This window comes from Equus asinus, chromosome 24 (genome assembly GCF_041296235.1).
Source record: "Equus asinus isolate D_3611 breed Donkey chromosome 24, EquAss-T2T_v2, whole genome shotgun sequence".
Lineage (NCBI taxonomy): Eukaryota > Metazoa > Chordata > Mammalia > Perissodactyla > Equidae > Equus > Equus asinus.
Genome location: NC_091813.1, coordinates 67,871,094 through 67,891,315, shown reverse-complemented (window position 1 = coordinate 67,891,315; position 20,222 = coordinate 67,871,094). Strand labels below are relative to the sequence as shown.

The 20,222-nt window shown below is 44.4% G+C and overlaps 1 protein-coding gene across 37 annotated transcripts in view; it reads left to right on the top strand.

Moving 5' to 3' along the window:
• Nucleotides 1–20,222, top strand: part of MAP7 (microtubule associated protein 7) — a 149,222-nt gene that overhangs the window by 49,602 nt on the left and 79,398 nt on the right. Inside the window, exons 1-2 of one of the 37 annotated variants that reach the window (XM_070496563.1) lie at nucleotides 6,465–7,581; nucleotides 18,797–18,962. The exons of 33 other annotated variants lie outside the window; for them this stretch is intronic. Coding sequence is in view for 2 of the 4 variants with exons in the window: in XM_070496548.1 (XP_070352649.1) it covers nucleotides 10,378–10,399 (22 nt within the window). In the remaining 2 variants the exon portion in view is untranslated. Of the gene's footprint in view, nucleotides 1–6,464; nucleotides 7,582–10,229; nucleotides 10,400–18,796; nucleotides 18,963–20,222 lie in introns of those variants that run through there. 3 more of the 37 variants (XM_070496548.1, XM_070496545.1, XM_070496557.1) reach the window with 3 other exon arrangements.

Below are 20,222 nucleotides of genomic sequence, written 5' to 3'. Positions count from 1 at the left end.
TTTTCATGGCATATAAGAACTTAATTAAGAAGTATCTTGCATGGCACATAGCAAGAATCAATATATAGTTGTTTCTTGACTGCAAAAGACTCTGTTATTTTCTACTTTAAGAACAAAATAGGATTTTATGCTATTGATAATGATTCTTTAGCGGGGAGAGCACATGCTGTTCATAAAATAAATGTAGAATCCTATTATTCGCTTCAGCTACATTTGATGATACAAAAAAAAGATTTTTCTATGAGTACTGCCAAAACAATGTTGCCGCCATCCTCAAACTTTAAAAAGTGAATAAAAATGTCAGAAATTAACACTCAGCATATGGTTTCTCCCCAAACTGGAGAGGCTTGTATCGGAATATAGTCTAGAAGCTACTTAAAACTTTAAAAAAGGATTTTGAAAATGAAATAACAGTTATAGAAATTTGACTTTTGTGAAATGTTATAATTATCTAAATATGAACATAATGTGAAAGTAAATAAAGTGTAAGCTGCCCTTTCTCCATAAGGCTTGCCTCTTTTGAGAAGATATTTGGGGGAGGCCCTTTTCCCAGAATAAATATGCCCCTCCCCAGGCTTTCAGCTCCCCACGTTGGCATATGAAGTGAGCGCCCACATCAGTGGTCCAAATTCACACATCCTTGCTGCCATCAGCAGCAACTGGGGCACAGAAAATTATGAACAGAAATAGCCTCCAGGCTTCTCTTACTAGTTACGGCCTAAATATTTTAAATATAGCATGCATTTTTCTGATAGTAAAAATGATAAATATTGTGAGACATGCAGAAAATGATTGAAAGCATTTTTAAATCATCTGTAATCCCCTCGTCCACATGTAGCGACGTAAGCGTTTTGGTGTCTATATTCTGGCCTGTATAGACTCTGCCTGTGCTTGTGTGCACGCATGTGCCCATGTCTGTATAGACTAGTCCCGTCATTGCATGTGTGGTTTTATAACCTGTTTTCTTTCCACTTAGTGTCAGAAGCATTTTTGAAATATTCTTCTAAAACAGTTATCATAGCTTCTTATTGGAAATTTGTGTCAATTTCTTGGGCAAAGAAATGATGGTTTATTGTTTCAGTTTGCATTTCTTTGATTACTGGTGATGTTAAACAATTCTATGTTTCTTAGCATTTTCCTTTCTTTTGTGAATTTCATGTTTATTTCTTGTGACATTTTTCTATGGGAGTGTGTTTATCTTTTTCATTTTAGTAAATGAAGGCTCTCTACCCTTTTCTGGTCACATGTCTTATAAATGTTTTCCCATTTTAGCATTTACACTTTAATATTGTTATGGATTTTTGTTGTTTGTTTGTTTAAATCTTTGTCATTTTGAAAATGGTGGTTTCAGATTTCTCTTTTTCAGAGAGCTGATTTGGGCGTGGCTGTAGGTGTTCAGTCAGATCCCCACTAAAATGGTTTCTGAGACCCAAGTGTAACCCATCAGCTGTAATTCATAGGCTGTAAAGACCTGGGAACCCCACGGCCTGGCCTCTGGGGCGCACGGCCGCTCCACGCTGGGGCGGGATTAAGCAGCTCTGATGCACTCGGCCCGCGGCGTCTAACTAGGTCAGTCAGTCTGCAGTGGTCTGACAGACCGCGGAGCTATTTCTGTCCATGTTTTTTCTGCCTGTGAAAATTAGAGTTGAGAAAAGCTGCAGATGCTTCCCATATGGTTGTTCTTAGTGAAATTACGTACAGAGGATTTAACATGAAAAAGCAAAGTAGGTGCGCTCAGGTTATTTAGATGTAGGGGCTGGGAGGGAGACCTCAGCTCGCACCTGCAGCCTTCTTCCCAGGGGGGCTGCTTCCTCCTGTGTGTGGTGGCCCCTGTTCTCTTCTCCCAGGCAGGGCACCTCCATGCTGGTCTCCGTGATTTTGCCTGCTTCATTATATAGTACTTTATGAAGGATCGAATGTAATTTATTCCCTTTTTCTCCCTCCCCACCAAATGTTTTTTCAAGTGGGCATCTCCTAGACCTTTGCATCCTTTTGGTGGCTTCGTGGTGACTCTAGTGAACTGAGCAGATAGCTGCCCCGGTTCTTTCCACATCCAGAGTTTTCGCTTGCAGTCAGCTGGGCTTGTTCTTGGAGCGGTGCGTTTGCATGGGGTGGTGAGCAGGCTGTGATGGTCCATCACTCTAATTGGTCCATTAGATCTACTTTATGTTTCACAGGGTTCTAGGAAGAGGAAAATGCTCATCCACAGCAGACTTGTGGAGCCTGATAATGGAGGTTAATGTCTATTTTTGCCATCTGCAAAAATGCATTATGGATTCATATTTTAAAGAATTTAAAAAAAATTCAGTGGGATTGATCATTAAGTCATCAAATTTAGTTACCTTCTGTTAAAGCAATCAGGTGACCTCTAAATTTGATTTCCCCTGAATTTCTGATCAATGTGCTTATCCTAGTACATTTGATGCACAGAAAGGGTTTACCGCTACGTTGTTTTCATTTTATGAGAAATGTCAGATTGAAGTAGAATCATGTAAGTGTGTCTTTTAAAGAGAATCCTATAATAATGTAATTTATAAACATACTGTAATGACACCTGTAAAGTGTATGCCACAACTACCCCAGATTAATGAATATTGCAAAAAAAAAGTCTTGGGTCACATAAATTTGGGAGACCCTTATTAAATTGCTTACTTACTGTAGGGTTCCTCGAAACATTTAATATAATTATATTGTTGTAATTCTTCAAAAGAAGAGACAATTCATACCATTTTCCAAATGCTTTGACATCAGAACCCCACTTTTTAGGAAGCGACACTGGGAGCACACTCTTGGTAAATTCTGAGTCAAAGTATAAGCTTTTGAGTAAGTGATTAAGAATATCATCATTATGATTCACAGCTTAAGAATCATTCGACATGGTTAAATTTCTTTATTTCTCAGGATTTATAAGTATATAAACATCTCAATTCAAGCACACATGTACACAAAACACAAACTAATACGTTAAGAAAACGTCTTCTTGACCCAAATGTTTCTTTGTGCAAGTTATTGGTAAAGAAAGCAGAGGAATTCAGTCTAAGATTTGATAAATTAGGTGGCAAAGAAAGCTCTAAATACAAAAATTCATGTATACCGGAATGACTGTTTAGGGAAGAGAAGGAAATGGAGAGAGGGCAGTGAGAGTCTTCTCTTCTCCAGGTCGTTCTGACAGTCCTAACATGTGACTTGTGCTGGGGTCCAACTAAAGTAGCTTTTACGCCGTGCTTCAAAATAATGATATTTTGTCTTTAAGAGAATACTTAGTTAGCTTTTGTTTTACTTTCAGGGAAAAAGTATGAAAAACATTTCTCTTTGGTTTCGTGTTTAACAGCATTGCCAGTTTTTAATTTGGCTTGAGGTCCATCCTTGCCTGGGGAGGGGCGTGCTGGCCCTCGAGGGTGGGCTCTCGCGGGGCTTAGCTTAGCTGGGAGCGGGCGTCTCAAGTCAGCCAATGCGTGGCTGGGGAAGTGGCTCCCTGGAAGCCCCAGCTCATCTCTGCCGCTCTGGACGTGACGGATTCTGTCCGTCCTGCCACCCAGGGCGAGCTCATTTCACACTCAAGCTGCTCTTCACTCAATTTGTGTGTCTGTTTTTGGCCAGTTTAACATTAAGCATAGAAAGTTTTTTCCCTTTGGTCAAATCAAATTGATTTTTTTCTTCTGAAAGAGAAAATGTTAAAAATATCTGAAGGTGGGCCACTCTGTGAAGGAATAGAGTTTCGTGTTTCCTCTGTAGTTTCCGGCAGGACAGGTGTAATTACAATGCAGAAGGGGATTGGTAAGACGCTGACTTCTCCTTTACACCTTTCGGTTTAATTTGGAGAAAATGTCATAGTACATTTTTAGAAAAAAATTATTTTTGTGTTTTGCGTTCCGTTTTTTCCAATTTTAATTAATGTTTTAATGAGTAAAGGAATCAAAAGTTATGTTAATTTTTTTAATATCAATAATAAATAGGGATTCAGTGGTCTTGGTTTAATTTTTTTTTTCAGTCAGTGTCAGACCTACAGAAAAGCTGAAAAGTTGCAAGAGTAGTTCAAAGAATTCCTCTGTGCCCTTCACCCAGATTCCCCAGATGTTGACATTTTGGAAGATTGGCCCTGAGCTAACATCTGTGCCAGTCATCCTCTATTTTAGATGTGGGATGCTGCCACAGCATGGCTGATGAGCAGCATGTGGGTCCACACCCAGGATCCAAACCCACGAACACTGGGCCACTGAAGTGGAGCACACGAACTCAAGCACTCAGCCATGGGGATGGCCTCTGGGTAGAAGATTCTTCAGTGACGCCTGACGCACAGTAGGCACTTGATAAGTAAATGATCCAGTAAATGAATTGCTGCCGTCTATGAGGATGCAGTGAAAAGGACTCTTTGGTGAAATATAACATTCAAAAGTTTAAAAACATTGAAGAGTGTTCCTAACCAAAAATTTAGCAGTTCCACTCTAGGAATTTATCCTTCGGCTTCAGTAAGATTTGTGCAACTCTCTGGGCAGCCTTGTTTGTGATACTGAAAAATTGGACACTGCAGCACTGGGGAATCTGCTACATAAATTATGGCGTTTCCCACAGAACAGTGTTCTGCCGCCATTAATAGAAGTGTTTTAGAAACATAACTGTTGATGTGGAAAGATGTCAGAACATAAAATACATTCTAAAATAGTACAACAGGAAAATCCTGCTTTTTGTATTTTACACTTAGACATGCATATTTTGAAAAAAATCTACAGGAACAGATACTGACATATTTACCGTGGTCGTGTCTGAATTTTGAGATTGCAGCTTATTTTAAATGTTTTATGGTTATACTCTCTGTTTTCTCCACTTAATATTTATTGTCTACTTGATTATCTGTTGAAATATGCACTCCAGTACTGCTAAAAAATGGCCGTGTGCTGTAGGCCAGGTCCTTGCAATTCCGTGTGTTTCTTGAGCTTCAGCTCCGCACACAGCCTCTTGGGGGACGGACAGCGGATCTGGTAACTCTCCCCCGCTTTGGCGACGCTCTTAGAGAAGTCCAGTCAGTGTGTCTGCGGCTTAGAGCGAGGACAAGCGCTTCTGTTTGGGAGAATCGAGGTGGACTTGGTGAAGATGAAGGCATTGCCTCGGCTCCTGAAGTATTTGAAGCTTCAACAGATGATTGAGGAGACATTTCACGTGTAAGGAAGGAAGGAGACAAGGACAGTGAAGGAAACGGTGAGGCATGTTAAAGGAGAAGCAGACTTGTCCTGTGAAACGGGGGCCGTCTATGGAAGTGTTGGGAAATAATTCTCAAGAAGTAGAATTGAGTGGCCTCAATTTGGGAGGTAATGGGGAGGCCTGGCAGGTGTCTGAGCATGGGAGTGATGAGTGCCTGGAGCTGGTTTTAAGGAGGTGATTCCTCTCACAGATCAAAGGAATTGGAGGGGAAAGACTGGCGGTGGTGAGGCCAGCTTGGAGGCTGAAGGCGAACACAGTAGTGGTGCTGGTTTGAGCCAAGGCTGTTTGCCCAGGATGTCAAGTAGGCTGCCGAGCTCTGTGTGTTTAGGAGGAGAAAACCCCACAAAATGTGGATGCTCTTACTTCCTTGGGATTTGCCGTAGTGCCGTCAATCGCTCGGAGTCTGGTCATGCAAGCGAATTAGGTTATAAGAATTTGTACCTTGGATGTATTACACTTGACATTTTTACTTCCCTCCATCCCCCACTTCATTATGGCATTACTGGCTGCTGCTCGCTGAGGACGGTGGAATATCTGGGGCTGGTGGTGGGAGAGAAAAGAGTGAACCTTCATGGCCCAGGATATACAGAAAAGGAAACAGCAAGTTGTGTTTTTTAAGTCAAAGATATAAGATGTTTTGCACAAGAATTTCGTACATATATGTCACTAAATTTTAGTACCCTGCAAGAACCTAGGCAATTTAGCCCCAGATTCTGAAGGCAAATACCTGGAAGATTGCCCTGGTTTGGGTTGAGGAAATTAACAATGTCCCTTTTGGAACTAGGTCAGTTCCTTATTTTAATTTCTGATCCAACTCAGGACTCCAGCTGTCAAGCTCTCCCATAATCCTCCATGTCAGTGAAATCCCTTCTAAATATGTTGTAATTAGCTTGCAGAAATAGGCAACAGAAGGTGAAGAGTTCGGATAATATTTGACTACACATTTCTCACATGAAAGTGGACGTTTGAACCTTTGAGAAGCCATAAAAAGTGCTTGAAGAGAGAGTATTTTGTCTGAGACAGTTTTCCTTGAAATAAGCAATTGACCCTTTCTATCAGTTTCAGCCCCAATAATCCAGACTGGGCAGCTTGAGTTTGCGGAAGCATTTAGTGAGAACTGTTGCTTCGAGCATAAGCATTTTTAGTAACTTCAATGTAATTGTCCCTGAACTGCTGTGCCCTCGACAGGTGCCACAGGAGAGCTGCGTCTGGCTGGTGCCATGGCCCGTGGTGGGGTAGGAAGAGGACTGAGAAGATCTGGTTATGGGCACGCGACAAGGCGTCAACCTAGAAGGAAAGTGTCTCTTATTCGTTTGGTTAAAAGTGTAAAAAGCCATTCCTGTGAAGCGTAGACATGAAGAACAACCGTTTCTGCAATTTGAGGTCCACACGGAAGTTTCTAGGGTAAAGTCAGTGTTGATGAGAAACAGACCAGCTTAACTGCAGTGCGTGAGTTTCTCATCACTTATCAGCACAGGCAGCTTTTGTCACTGTCCAAGGTACTGTGAAATGGGGCTGGAAAAGCAGCATCTTCCTTTTCTAGCATCTTAAAGACTGTGGCCCCTGGAGACTAACGGAGGAGAGATGGAGTGAGGTAACTTTTAGGCAGAGAAGTCAGTCAGTGCTGGATGTGCTGAAAGCCTGGAAGTGAACAAATACCCTGCTGTAAGCCACACTCACTACTTCTGAACACGGACGAAACAGAAAAGTCAAGGATTAAGGTTAAGGGAGTCTGCAGAAGGCAGCGGTCCTAGACTGCCATTGGATTAGAAGGGAGTGGTCCCCACTGCTCCATGGCCGGCCGTGAAAGTCTCCTCGAGCCTCCTGTCGTATAGCAAGCCCTTTATTCTCCTCCTCTCCTGTTAGCCTTCAGCTGCTTTTCTGGATGAATGCACTACCATTTAGTTCCAGACTGTTGTCCCCGAGGGAAGAGTGGGGCACTGTCTACACACAATGTCATCCCCTGTCTGTCCCCACCCATCTCCCTCCTTGTGGTACCAGCCGTTTCCCATCAGCAGCGACACTGGCCTCGTGCTTCCTGGGCGCTCGGGAGCGAGACGGCCCCTGGAGGAGGACAGGTGCTGCGGTGGAGCACAGGGTGGGGCCTGAGAGTCTGGCTTCCACAGATGATCCCGCTCTGGGCACCTGGGTTTGCTTGTCTGCAAAATTGCATGACAGTAGGGTTGCGGTGAGATTGGAGCAGGTCACCGTGTGAAGGCCCTTAGCACAGTGCCTGACCTTGGTGGGTGCTTCTTCCCTTAGCCTTCTGTTGCGTCTGTAAAGCTCGGATCTGCACACAGCTGGTCACAGTGCGCAAGGACGGGTGTGATAGCAGGGTGGGTGCTGAGGAGGCCCTGGGGAGCCAGAGGACAGAGGACACAGGTGAGGCCTGTGGGAGTTAGCCAGGTGAGGGGAGCAGAAGGATCTTAGAGGGGTCCTGGCAGCGTGTACAAAACCGATGGTGAGAGGAGACCCGAGTTCCGGCAGCTGCAGCGTCTGTAAGGCTGAGAGGAGAGTGCGAGGTCACCGCAGCAGGAGGTGCTGAAGGGTGGCGGGGAAGCAGCTGTGGGGTGAGGAAGAGCAGGTGTCTCAGGCTGAGGGCTGGAGTTTATCCCAGGGGAAACTGAGGCCTTCAAGAAAGTCACATCAGATTTGCATTCTAGAAACATCCGTCTCGTTGCTGTGTCCATGACTGGTTTGAGGAGGTCAGGCCTCAGGAGGCCAGTTAAGAGCCGCGCATAGAACTTCCTGTCCCCTCAGGACAGGTGCTTCTGGTCGCCCATGGCCTGGGAGACAGACACAAGCTAGTTCCACGTGGGTCCGAAGTCTCGATATAGAGATTCTGAGGGAGGGAATGAAAGGTTTTTTTTAATTTGCTAATAGGAGTTGTTTTTTGTTTGCTTGATGAATTCTCGGTTCCTGTCTTTTTATGTTTACATGAGCTGTCAGGTAATTTAGGGTATCAGTCCTGACATCTGTGGAGCCCTACTGAGTATACAGGTGTGGAATTGTGGGAATAAGTTGGTAACTTAGTAACACGCCTCAAAAATGTCTGCAGTTAATAGCCGACGTATTCCTTTGGTTAGCGTTTATGCCGTCTCCTGAAAACTGGAGAATCCTTCCTCCTCTTCAGACATTTAGGCAATATTTGAGTACCTCTTACATTGCAGCCATCGCACCAACGTGCGCACAGGAGGGATGCAAGGCCTCCAGACCAGCGATGCCAGCATCGGCCTGCCTTCCCCGTAGTCAGTCGTGTCCTGCTTAGCAGCACTGAGAGCTGCTGGAGAAAAACCAGCACCATGGCCAACAACTGGAAGCACTGACTGTTTACTTCCCCCATGTCGAGACGATGGCCTGCTGTCCAGCTTCCCCCACACCAGCCCGGCTTGGAGGGGGCGGGGGGAGAGGCCACTGTGGATTTGGAGCCACTACAGCTGTCACTTTTCTTAAAACCAGGGATAACTTTGCCCCCTCCTCCAGGGGACGTTTGGCAATGTCTGAAGACTTTGAGTGTCTCAACTTTGAGGGAGGGGGTGTGGGGTGCTATTGGCACAGAGCATGTGGAGGCGGGGCATGCTGCTAACATCCTGCAGTGCCCAGGAGAGCCCCACCCCCCCAGCAGAGCGTCATCCAGTCTAGATTGTCAGGAGTGCCGGGGTTGAGAAACCCTGCGTCGGAGATGTCATCTGCATTCACAGGCTACTTTTGGAAATGTAAGCTGCTCGTTGGGGGCATGACGGTCCTCAGGCAGCTGTGGTGCTGGGTCTCTGGTGGTGGTGAGATGTGTCGGACTGCACCTGGCATTTCACCGGCTCCTGCTGAGAAGTCTCCTTCCAAGGACATGAAAAAGGTTCACTGCGAAGTCCAGCACGGGCCTGACCCTCGTCCATCCCAGAAACCCTCCGTGTCCAGTTTCTTTACTGGGCCAAGTCCAGCGGAGGCCTGACCCTCGTCCATCTCAGAAACCCTCCGTGTTCAGTTTCTTTACTGGGCCAAGTCCAGCGGGGGCCTGACCCTCGTCCATCTCAGAAACCCTCCGTGTCCATTTTCTTTACTGGGCCAAGTCCTATGACTGAGAGAGGGTGGAAAGGTTTTGTTTTCTTCCATTCGTTGTATTTCCTTTTCCAAATTGGGCCCATTGCTCACCCAAATTCATTAAGTTAGTTGGTTTTAATCAAAGTATTCTGGCCCTGTGTCCCATGTTTAAATTGTGTAAGGGCACAGCAAGGACTTGACATGATTCTTTTTCCTCAGTTTCCCCTCTATGCCCCTAGAAGCAAAGCTTCTTTAAAGACAAGCCTACGGTAGAATTGTGATAGAAATGTTGCATTCAAAGTTGACAATGCAATTTGTCCCTGGCTAAAAGAAGATAAATCCTGAGGACCTGTCCTTAATTTATCCACAAGTAATTTCTGAAGCCTTAGCGTTTATGTTCGTTGGTTCATCCTCTCCTCGTTGAAGACCTTCAGAATGTCTCAGAATTCGCTGAAGAAAGTCAATCTTTCGGACCTTCCAAAGGGCAGTGAGATGTCATCTCACATAGCTTTTCAGCAGCTCCACGTCTGCTGTCAGTGAAGGAGGAGGAGTGGCCGTCTCTCTGCTTCACTGGTTCTGAGTGGTCGCCTTTTGCAGATGCTTTTGGTTTGGGAACAAAATCAGCCAACATCTGCAGGGTTTTAAGTGTCATTTTTAACACATCAGGAAACCAAAAGACAGAAGAGTCAGGGAAAATAGTGAATAACATTTAGACGGTGTTGGTAGACACTTAACGTTTTTCGTGTGTTCAGTGCACATATTAGACGTGTCGTGTTTGGCCCCGGCTGAGTCTGATGCCTGAGATGGAGCTGGTGTTCGGCAGCCACGTCTCAACCAGGGGAGGCCTCCCTGCTCCCACCCACACCCTTTGGAGCTTGACTGGCTCTTTTGAACAGGAGCTTTTCTCCTTTTTCACTTGGTTCAGTGAACAAGGTTACTGGTTAAACACAGTGGCGTGGAGCTGTCTGTCTTGTCACCCGTGCCTCCCTCCTGAGTGCACCCGGGCCGTGAGAGAGAATGCTCCGGATGGTTAAAAGGCTGCCTCGCTGATGGGCTGGTCTCTGCCTGGCCGAGGAGCTCAAAGCAGCAGAGGAAGCACGCAGATATGTGGCAGCATGTTCCAGAAAGAAGGGCCTTAGGATGGAAGACTCTGAGCTGACCTGTGAGTTCCGGGGCTCCTCAGCCTGTGTTGAAACTCTCAATAAATACAGGAATCGAGCAGCCTTTACACCAGTGTAGACAGATTAAGCCTCAACAGGTAGAAGCACAGAGTAGGAAATCTTTTAATAGTTTTGTTTGGGAAGGAAGAACTCGTTTGTTTTAATGTTCTTGGAAAGATGAGTGGGGATTTGCGATGGATTTCTGCTGCTGTCTTCGTTGCCCTGGGGCCACGTGATAGCTTTCTATGAAAATTAAAGGCAAACCACCACTCTTCTCCATTTTCCATGTTCCTACCTTTTCTCTTTTGGCAAAAAGCAAGTGAAAACCTCAACACCCCCTCAGGTCTCCTTAAAGAAAATGCCGGACCCAGGCAGTAGCCAGCTACACACACACCCGGACTTGGCACCTGTCTTGCGAGGATTTCTCCGTGCTCTTAGCATTCTCGTGCCTGGATCAGATCAGGGACTTTGAGAGGTTGCTGCTTTCTGTTTGGAGGGTGTATGTGGGGAGTGCTATGGGGAAAGACCTCTTTTCTGCCTCCTGGCTTTTTGTGTAGTTTTGGGTTTTTAAAATCAGAAACACTGCCTGCATTTTCCTCCTGCATCTTTGCTCACCAGAGTACCTTCCCTTTGTGGTGTGTAACACTGACTCGCAGGCTTTACAGAAAAAACTCCAGGCTTTGGATCTCATGAACTATGTTTAGAGAGAGGTTTTTATCACTGTATTTCTACTCTAGAAGTTTCTTCATGTAGATATCTTATCAAGTTTAATTTTTAAGAGTAATAAAGATGCTTTATTCACTAAATATTTGCACTTTTAAAATATTAAATGTCTTCATTTTCGTAGATAATAATACTTTCAAATTTTATAATAAAAATGCATCTGATCTAGGAGAGAAGTTTGTTATGTATGATGTCAGTGTCCAGTAACCATCAGGAGGCAGATTGTGGTAGGAACAAGTGGTTTGCTTTGGTACTTTACATGGTGAAATACGGAGTCAGAGTGGCGTGTTAGAAAAATCTTTGCAATTGCATCTGAGTCTGCCTTTGAGCTGTGATGCGTCCTCACTCTGTGACGTCAGACACGTTCTTTATCTCTGTACGTGCCTCGGTATCCTCGCTGTGCAGTGGGAGTGGTCTCGAACGTGCAGGGCTGTGCATGCACTGAAGAAGAGGTAGGACGCCTTGCCTCTGCCTGGCTTCCCAGAAAAACATCGGTGTTACTGTTACATGTGCTGGTTCAGTTAACTCGCTTTTAGATCTGTGCTGTACTGAGTGAGTGTGTGGTGGAGATCTCTGTGCATCTTACACAGAGTGCTCAAGCGTTGGGATCAGACACAGTGATGCATAACAAGTGCTGGGTTCCATAGCGCTGTAGGTAAATGTGATAAAGGAAGTTTGCTTGAATGGAATGAAATGCAAGTTAGTGAGAAAACTGGATAAATGTCCAATAGATAAATTGTAAATTGAAGGGGAAATTTCTTTTTCATCCAGATAATTGGTAAAAAAAAAAAATTCTAAATAAGTGGTTTAAAAATACTACATTTTTTGAAGACACTGGATTTTGGTCTTACTTTTCCAATTTCCATCTTTTAATTTGATATTGAGTAGACCTTGCAAAAGTAGAGAACCTAGCAGCTTCGTGTTTCCCTAAACTAAAATGTCGGCGTGAAAACCGGGACTGTATTTGGGGTGGAGATGAAGGAGCTGTGCTCTCCACACCTGAGCCGGCAGCCCCTGCCCGTCCTGAGTCTGGGGGCTGCGGGAACAGAAGCTGCCCTGGGGTGAGGTGTCAGGTGTAGGAGTGACCCTGGATGAGACTGCCCTCTCTGGGTATTTGGCCTTTTCTCCCCTTGTCACTTGTCACCAGCTGTTGGGTAACGTTTACGTGTGTTTCCCACATGAGAATGGTGCACGATGAGGCCAGGGGATTCTGTCTGATTTGCTCACTGCTGTGTCCCAGGCACCTGCACGGGGCCTGGCAGCCTGGAGGCACCTAGTCAACTTGTCAGTTAGTAAATGGATCCCTGGTCTTCAACCCGACGGCCCAGAGGAAAGGCCACCCCTCTCTGATGAAACACGCAGAGTAACAGAAGCAATGAGACGGTGTCCCGTAAAATCAGGGTCTCACGGCCTAGAACACGCTGTTGACCCTGCAGCTGACAGAGCACCAGTGGTTTGTTCCAGCTTTTGGAAGAAGGAAAAAAAGTCAGCAGGAAATGTTCCTCTTCTGTTACAGATGATTAACCACGTGCCAAGCAGAACAGAAAGCCAAAAGATTACTTCCCTGAAGAATAGTTAAATTAAACACTCTAGCAAAATAATTCCGTGATAAAATTCCAGGTCACAGGCCACCTCGGCTCCCTCCTCCCCTGGGCTGGGCGGGGCAGTGCTCCGCCCACAGGCTCAGTGAGGGTCGCAGGCAGCTGGGTGGCCTCAGGCTCCTTCACCAGGAATTTTGCCTGAGCGTATTTTTCAGAAGATAAGAATCTTGTTAAACCGCCTCTCACGAAAGGCTGGCCATTCTCAGAGTTACATTGAATCTGTACCTCCATCAAGAAGACAGAACATTGTACATTAGAGTCAAAAGACCAGATTTCCACGCTTAGCTCTGACTCTGACCACAGGCAAAGCCCATTTATGCTCCCTGGGCCTAGGTCCCCCCCGGAAGGCGGCCGCGGGCGCACCTGCCAGCGTCAAGTTAGGATGGTCGGTGAGTTTATTCGCAGGAAAGCGGTTTAGATCCATACATGCTGAAAACAATGCAAGTTCTTTCCCTGAATGATAATTTAAATGCTTTATGACTTTAAATATATTCTATATTTGTCAACTGTCATTAATTGGAGGAGAACCCAGCAAAACAGCAGAAAGACTAAGGTACAATTTTAATGCTATATTTGGAAAAGAAATTGAGGAAACACTGTAGCATAGTTGTTAAGATACTAGATTTTAAAGTAAAATTGATGGGGATTTTCTTTATGATTTAGCCATTTACGTTAGACACATGTCTTAACATTTTTGAGCCCCAGCTTCCATCTCTGTCCCGTGGGGAAGGTGTTACCTAATAGGCCGGCTCCAGTGAGGAGTAAACAGAATGGACCCACGTGCTGAGGGCGGGAGTATAGTCTGGAGCCCAGTGGATGGTCAGTGAATGCAGCCGTGCCTGTGGTTATGATTTTAATTCTTTATAAATACCATTGGGTGTATGGTTTGCTTTTTCAGTGACATGGGACTAAACTTTTACAATGCACCAATTAGCCACTATTCTCTGTGTAAAAATCTGGTAGCAATTTCCCTAGAGAAAGTGGTTCTCTGGTTTTTCCATCACTTACTTTTCTGAGCCTGATGAGGTTGAGATTGGGTGGGCTTTGAAACAAGCATCAGAGCAGTTAGTTTCAGGTACCATCGGTTGCTCAGCTAACCCTCCTGAGAGCGCCCCAGGGGTGCGAGGTTGAATGGAGCGTAACTCGCCCTCCACAACGCAACTCCCACCCTCCTAAGGGAGGAGCACGGGCAGGCGCCCAGCAAGAACAGGAAGTGAGGGTTGCCCTTCTGGGGACGCCTGCTGTTAGTGAATCTTCTTGCCGTCCAGCCAGAGCGGCTCACGTTCAAAGAGAAAGTCTGCGGGATGTTCCAGCCATGAAATGGAATGGAAGAACAGGGAAAATGTAGATCAACAAAAAAGGCATCAAGGTAGCAACACGTATTGTCACCCAACTAGAGACGTTCAAGCTCCGAGACTTACAGCTGCAGTCTAAGAGGCAAATCGTGGAAGCCCTCCATCGTTCCTCAGAACATCTCGCTGTCCTCGTCAGGTGAAGTCTCTGATCTGGATTTCGGTACTGAACTGCAAGCACTGGTGTGCCATCTTGACCATATAACTCATTCTCTTATCAGAACCTCAAGGTGACAGGAATAAATAAGCTTCAACTGAACTATAGGCCAATTTCAAAACTTAGGTTAGGTTTTTAATGCATAAGAATCCTTCTCAATTAGAAGATAGTTTTCTACAAAACCTATTTAAAAAGATAATGGCATAATCCACTTCTGGATCATAATCTGGTTGTATAAATGTATTCTTACTATCTTATCTCAGACAGAATAAAATAGCATTGCCTGAATAGCGAGTAACATAGGCTGAAAGACCAAGAGGGTAATAGTTAATAGTTAAGCTTTCCCTTGCTTGATCTAATATTAACAACGCAAGGTTTTCATGTTTTTCTGTAACAACGGTTATAAAGTACTGGGTTAGAGATTGACATTTTTATATAACATTAAGAATTCTTGTCTTTAATACTTGAATTTTATATTTTACTTCCGATGATCAAAATATATATTTTAAATATGCAAGCATTTAAGTATGATTTAATAATTGAGTGCTATCAATACTACCAACAGTCATGGTCAAAGTTAAAAATAAAACAAGTCGGGACCGGTCCCGTGGTGCAGCAGTTAAGTTCGCACGTTCCGCTTCGGTGGCCCGGAGTTCACCAGTTCGGATCCCGGGTGCAGACATGGCACCACTTGACATGCCATGCTGTGGTAGGTGTCCCACATAGAAAGCAGAGGAGGATGGGCACGGATGTTAGCTCAGGGCCAGTCTTCCTCAGCAAAAAGAGGAGGATTGGCAGATGTTAGCTCAGGGATAATCTTCCTCAAAAAATAAATAAATAAATAAATAAATAAATAAAACAAGTATGACATTAAGGAATTTTTGTTGGATTCAAGTTAGGTGAAATCATTAAGAACTAAGCGAAAGCTGTTTACATCCATGAATTGTATCTGTATGTGAGAATTCTCTTAGTTAGCAAATACTCTACGTTTGACATATTCTTAAGTATGTTCTTAAATATTTAGTTTGTTAAATATTTTTAAAGGTATACAGTGGGTGTTAGGAATTAGATGGGGCCCTAATACTAAAGCAGCTCTCAATTGTGTCAATTTTGTATAGTGTTTTAGACTTTTTATATAAATTATACCATCTGAAACCAATAGCACCTGAGTTTATTGTTGCTAAAACTGAGGATTTATGGTCGCCATAACAGGATTATAAGTCCTGTTGCACACACCTTAGAATGTGTGAAACGGAAACAGTGTGTTTACTTTGGGTCTGGAGCAGGGCTGTGTTCTTTAATTGTGCTGTAAGCTTAAAGCAGTTAATTTTTTTCTATGAAAACGCTGAAATGGGTCTTGGATTTTGGTGTGGTGTGGTGTGTGTCGTGACAACCAGTAAGACCACATTTGCACAGCTAACTCCCGGCGAGGGATGAGCTAAATGGTCCCCTGATGGTGGGTGAGGCTGGAGTCTGCAAGTCCCAACCCAGGAAATGGTGAGTTTGCTCATTTTGAGAGCTGGGATGTGACAGCGGACCCATCGTACCTAGAAGACATCAGACAGACTTGCAAACGAAAAACAACAGGACAGACTGGTTTCCTTTTGCATGCCGTGATATGTAATCTGGTTTTTGGTGAAGACTTAGGGGGATAATTATGTCTAGTGACAAAAATATCTGTTTATTTTTCAATCATCTTTTTGTACACATGTTGCTTAAAATTTTTTAGTATTTTAAATTATCGGGTATAACATAGCATTACTGAAAGTTTGGCAAAAACAGAAAAGAAAATCGCCCATAATCCCGTCCCCCTAATGTGGCAGTAGCAGTTTCCGTGCCTTCCCTATCAGTGGCAGTGTGTATTTATAATCTAATTACTTTATTAAGGCTACATTACGAGCCGTTGTGCATGGTGCTGCCTGACTTCCGGGACCTCACTGGGTAGACAACAGACCATGAGGGCCTGCCCTCCGTTGACTGCAGCAGCTTGTGATTTCTCACGGTTATAAGTGGTTGTTGGGAAGAAAAAACTTTTCCTTGACTCTTTTAGGTTAAGTCCCTGAGGGCCTGTGAATTAAACTAAGAAAGGACAGATGAACAAGAAAAACAATTTTTATTGACTTTTATGTGCACAGGAGTTCACAGAAAAGAAGGGAAACTCGTGATTACACTGCGGGGCTTATACACAATTCTAACAAGGAAAGGGGGTTCGGGCTTCAAGAGACAATAAATTGGGGACAAGTAACTAGGAAATAGAGAGAGAGGGCTGATGGAAGATAAGGGTTAATGTGTAAGGTGTGCTAGGCGAACCCACCTCAGTGCTGACTCTTCTGTCTCTGGGGTGAGAGTCAGTCTCCTCTTTCTGGTACGGGAGGGGACACTGTCATAAGGACATTTATGCCCTGGTTTTCGGCAGATGAGGCAGGTGAGCAGAGACTTCTTCCTGCATCTGCTGGCTCTCAGCTGCCGTCAGTGCATTGATACTTAATGCCAGTGTGCATCCTTTGGCGTGGCATCTGCTGATGCCCTTCATGGCACTCTCATGGGCATCTTTGGTGTAAGGCTTTTCCCATATGTTAGATTATTTCCTGAAGATAGAGTCTCAGAAAGGGGACTGTGGCGCCGACAATTTTAAACCTTTCAATGGTGGTAGACAAATATTGCTAAATTCCTTTCCTGCCAGTGCACCAGTCTCCTGTCACTCTGTTTTAATACACCTACGTACAGCTTTCTGCCCCACGTGTTTTCAGGGTTTTAGGGCTACATTTGGAGGCACACGTCTAGTTCCTCCTCAGGGTACACATTAGATGAACAGTGAGGGATTGTCTGACCCAGAACCCAGAAAGGGACAGTTGTAACCACAGGTGAAGCTAGTGTCAGAGTTCATGGCTGTGCGGTGGCTGCAGGGGCGGCGTGAATCGGAGCAGGGGTGGGTCTCCAGGCGTCCCTCCTCCCTGCTGCATCTAACGTCTCAAACGATCCCGGGTAGACCTTTGGATGAGGGGTAACTGAAGATACCTTCTAAAATGCGAATAGATCATTGGGTGGGGTTAAATCTTAGTGAGCGGTTCTCCCCAAGTCCAAATTAGCGTTTGATGGCCACTGGGACTGACGTCAGATGATGGGTGGGCTCTGCAGGGGCGTGTGCCTCAGCATCTGTGGCTGAGACCTGGAGCTGGGGCCACCCTGCTGGGTACCCGCTGGTGGAGCTTCTGGAGGTTTGTGAAGATCCTTGGAGCTCCGTGCACCTAGTTAGACGGGGAGGGAACCAAGAGGCTGACACACTAATTATGGAGACAGAGCACTGAAAAGCAACAGTTTTGCTGATATTTTCCATGGTTTCAAAACTAGCAAACAAACAAAAACCTTTAAAAAATACACACATGCATACCCATATAAACGAGGAAACAAAAGTAAAAAAAGACATTGGAAAACAGACAACTTCTCTCAGTGAACACTTAGAGGTAAAATCACGTGGTCTGTCTTTGTTGATGGAAGTCCCAGTAATAATCGGTTTGGGCTGAGTGCTCTGGAGCTCTGTCTTCACTCTGGTGCCTTTTTTTAAAAATTCATGTAATTTTGAATTGGGTCAAAATTTTTGACCCGGTTGCTCCATATGGGCATAAAGATTAAAAAAATCAAATTAATTCACCAAAATTCGTCCCATAGGAAAGAAGAGGTGAGCATCCTAATGGCCAAAATAACCATAATCATAAGATTTTCCTCCCGCCGGTGGCTGGTGGGGAGCGTCTCTCTCTTCCAGCGTCAGCTCTGATGGCAGAGTCTCGTTACGGAACATCGTCAGACGGCCCACCGCTGCCAGAGTCCTTACACTCACTGCCTGGACAGTCCCTGGAGTTTCCAGAAGGCGTACTGTGACAAATGCACATCAGGGAGTCTGAGGACTGTCGCCATCAGCTAATTGCCATTGGGTGGAATCTTCAGTGTGTTTGAAAACTCTGAAGCAGCTTCGATTTATTATAAATTAATGACGTAGGATGTTCATTAATTATTGAGCCTTGTTAAAATATGCTGGATGTTGCACACAAGGTTTACAGCCAGCAGGAGGTTTTGAAATTATACCCATGAGAAGAACAGAGAGCTTTTTACCGCCGTGCATCTGCAGTTGTGTGTTAGTGTTACAGTCACCTTCAAAAACCAGGACATCGATTTATGCCATTTAGCCTCTCCTCTTCCGAGAAAATTCAGCTGCTTTGGGAAAAAAAATGTCTGTCTCAAAAAGCCCCTCTTAAGAAAAATGATATGAATTCAAGACCTAAGATACTGATGTATACAGTATAAATTAAGTAAATATTTTTTTTACAACAGTATCTACAGTAGTTACAGAATTTTTCCCCCTGGAGTTGTGTCCTGAATGTGTTGGTGAGAAGGACAAAGGTTTAACAGAAGCCACGTGGAATTTTAAGCAGTGACGTTTATTCGGGTTCTTTTGTTGTACTCCTCCGCAGAGCTGTGTCCTCCCTTTCAAAGCCCTCATCCACTTTATCCTGTAACCTTCAGAGGTGCCATCATTTTCCTGAGGCCTGTGTCCCTGTATCCTCGTAGATCCTTGTAGTCCATGTGGGCAGGACCGTGCCTGCCTCTGCCCACCTGTGTACCCCACTGCCGACCTGGTGCGGTGCGTGCGGGCGCTCTGAACAGTGGACGGATGGAACAGTGGATGGGGCTGGATTCTTTCAGTCGTTCTAACATCCGTGGAACATCTTTAAAGGTAATAAAATGTTAGTAGCTGTGTTTTCTTTTCTCAGCATCTGTTTGAAAGAATCAGCATCTTGTGTCTGTCAGGCGTTGCTATAACACCATTTTGTAGAATGGGCATGGATGCTTTATAGGAGTTCATTGTCCTTTAACAATTATAGCCTTTTGAAAGGCTTGACTCTCCTCATTCAAAGGTTTAAATAATAATGTTGCCAAAAGGACCTTATTGCAAATTAAGCTTATATGTAAAGATTTTCCAGCACAGACCCCAGAGCATTGCTATCCTTTTTTCTTTTTCTTTTTTAATAATATTGTGTTTTAGCATAGCACTATTTGAAGGTTATTGCTTAAAAGTTTTGAGTGATGACTTTCAGGATAAATTGATATTAAAAGAATAATATTTTTTCAATTTTCGTTTTTTTTTTTTTTTTGAGGAAGATCAGCCCCTAGCTAACATCTGCCCCCAATCCTCCTCTTTTTGCTGAGGAAGATTGGCCCTAAGCTAACATCCGTGCCCATCTTCCTCTATTTTATATATGAGATGCCTGCCACAGCATGGCTTATCAAGCGGTTCCATGTCTGCACTGGGGATCCAAACCTGTGAACCCCGGGCTGCCAAAGTGGAACGTGTGCACTTAACCGCTGCGCTACTGGGCTGGCTCATCCGTTTTCTTAAAACATCAAATACTTATGTATTTTTTCAAAACCATGAAGATTATTCATCCAGTCTTTGAAGATTTCGATTTTGCCTTAATTTTTACAGTTTAAAGATGTATTATAAAGTATAAATCTTAATTGAAATATTTAAACACATCTGTACTGCATTGAAAAAAGGCAAGAGAAGCTCTGAAGAAAATAGATCTTTAGTTTTATTTTTTCTTTTAGTTTCTGTGGGGTGTGTCTGTATGAGAGAGATGTGTGTTTTAGTCTAAAGTACCCTGGTTATGCTATAAATACTTCAGGGTTTTTTTTAGCCTTAGCTGTTGCTCAGTGTAGAAATGAGCATCAGAACAGTGGAAGCGGATGGAGCATCTGGCGTGTACCGTACAGAGCAGCTTTCCAGGCTGTGGTTCTGGTTTGGTGAAGCTGGGCACTCACCTCCAGAGCAGGTTTTGCAGAGGACAGTACGGTTCGCTGCTCGGCTCTCTGTTAGTTTCACTTGCTATAGGGGTGGAGTGTAGAATATCTTCAAGAATTAGCCCTATAAAAATAGCTTCTTGATGCCGAGCTTGTGCTTTCTCTTGAGTAACAGTGAGCGCAAGATGTCGTCCTC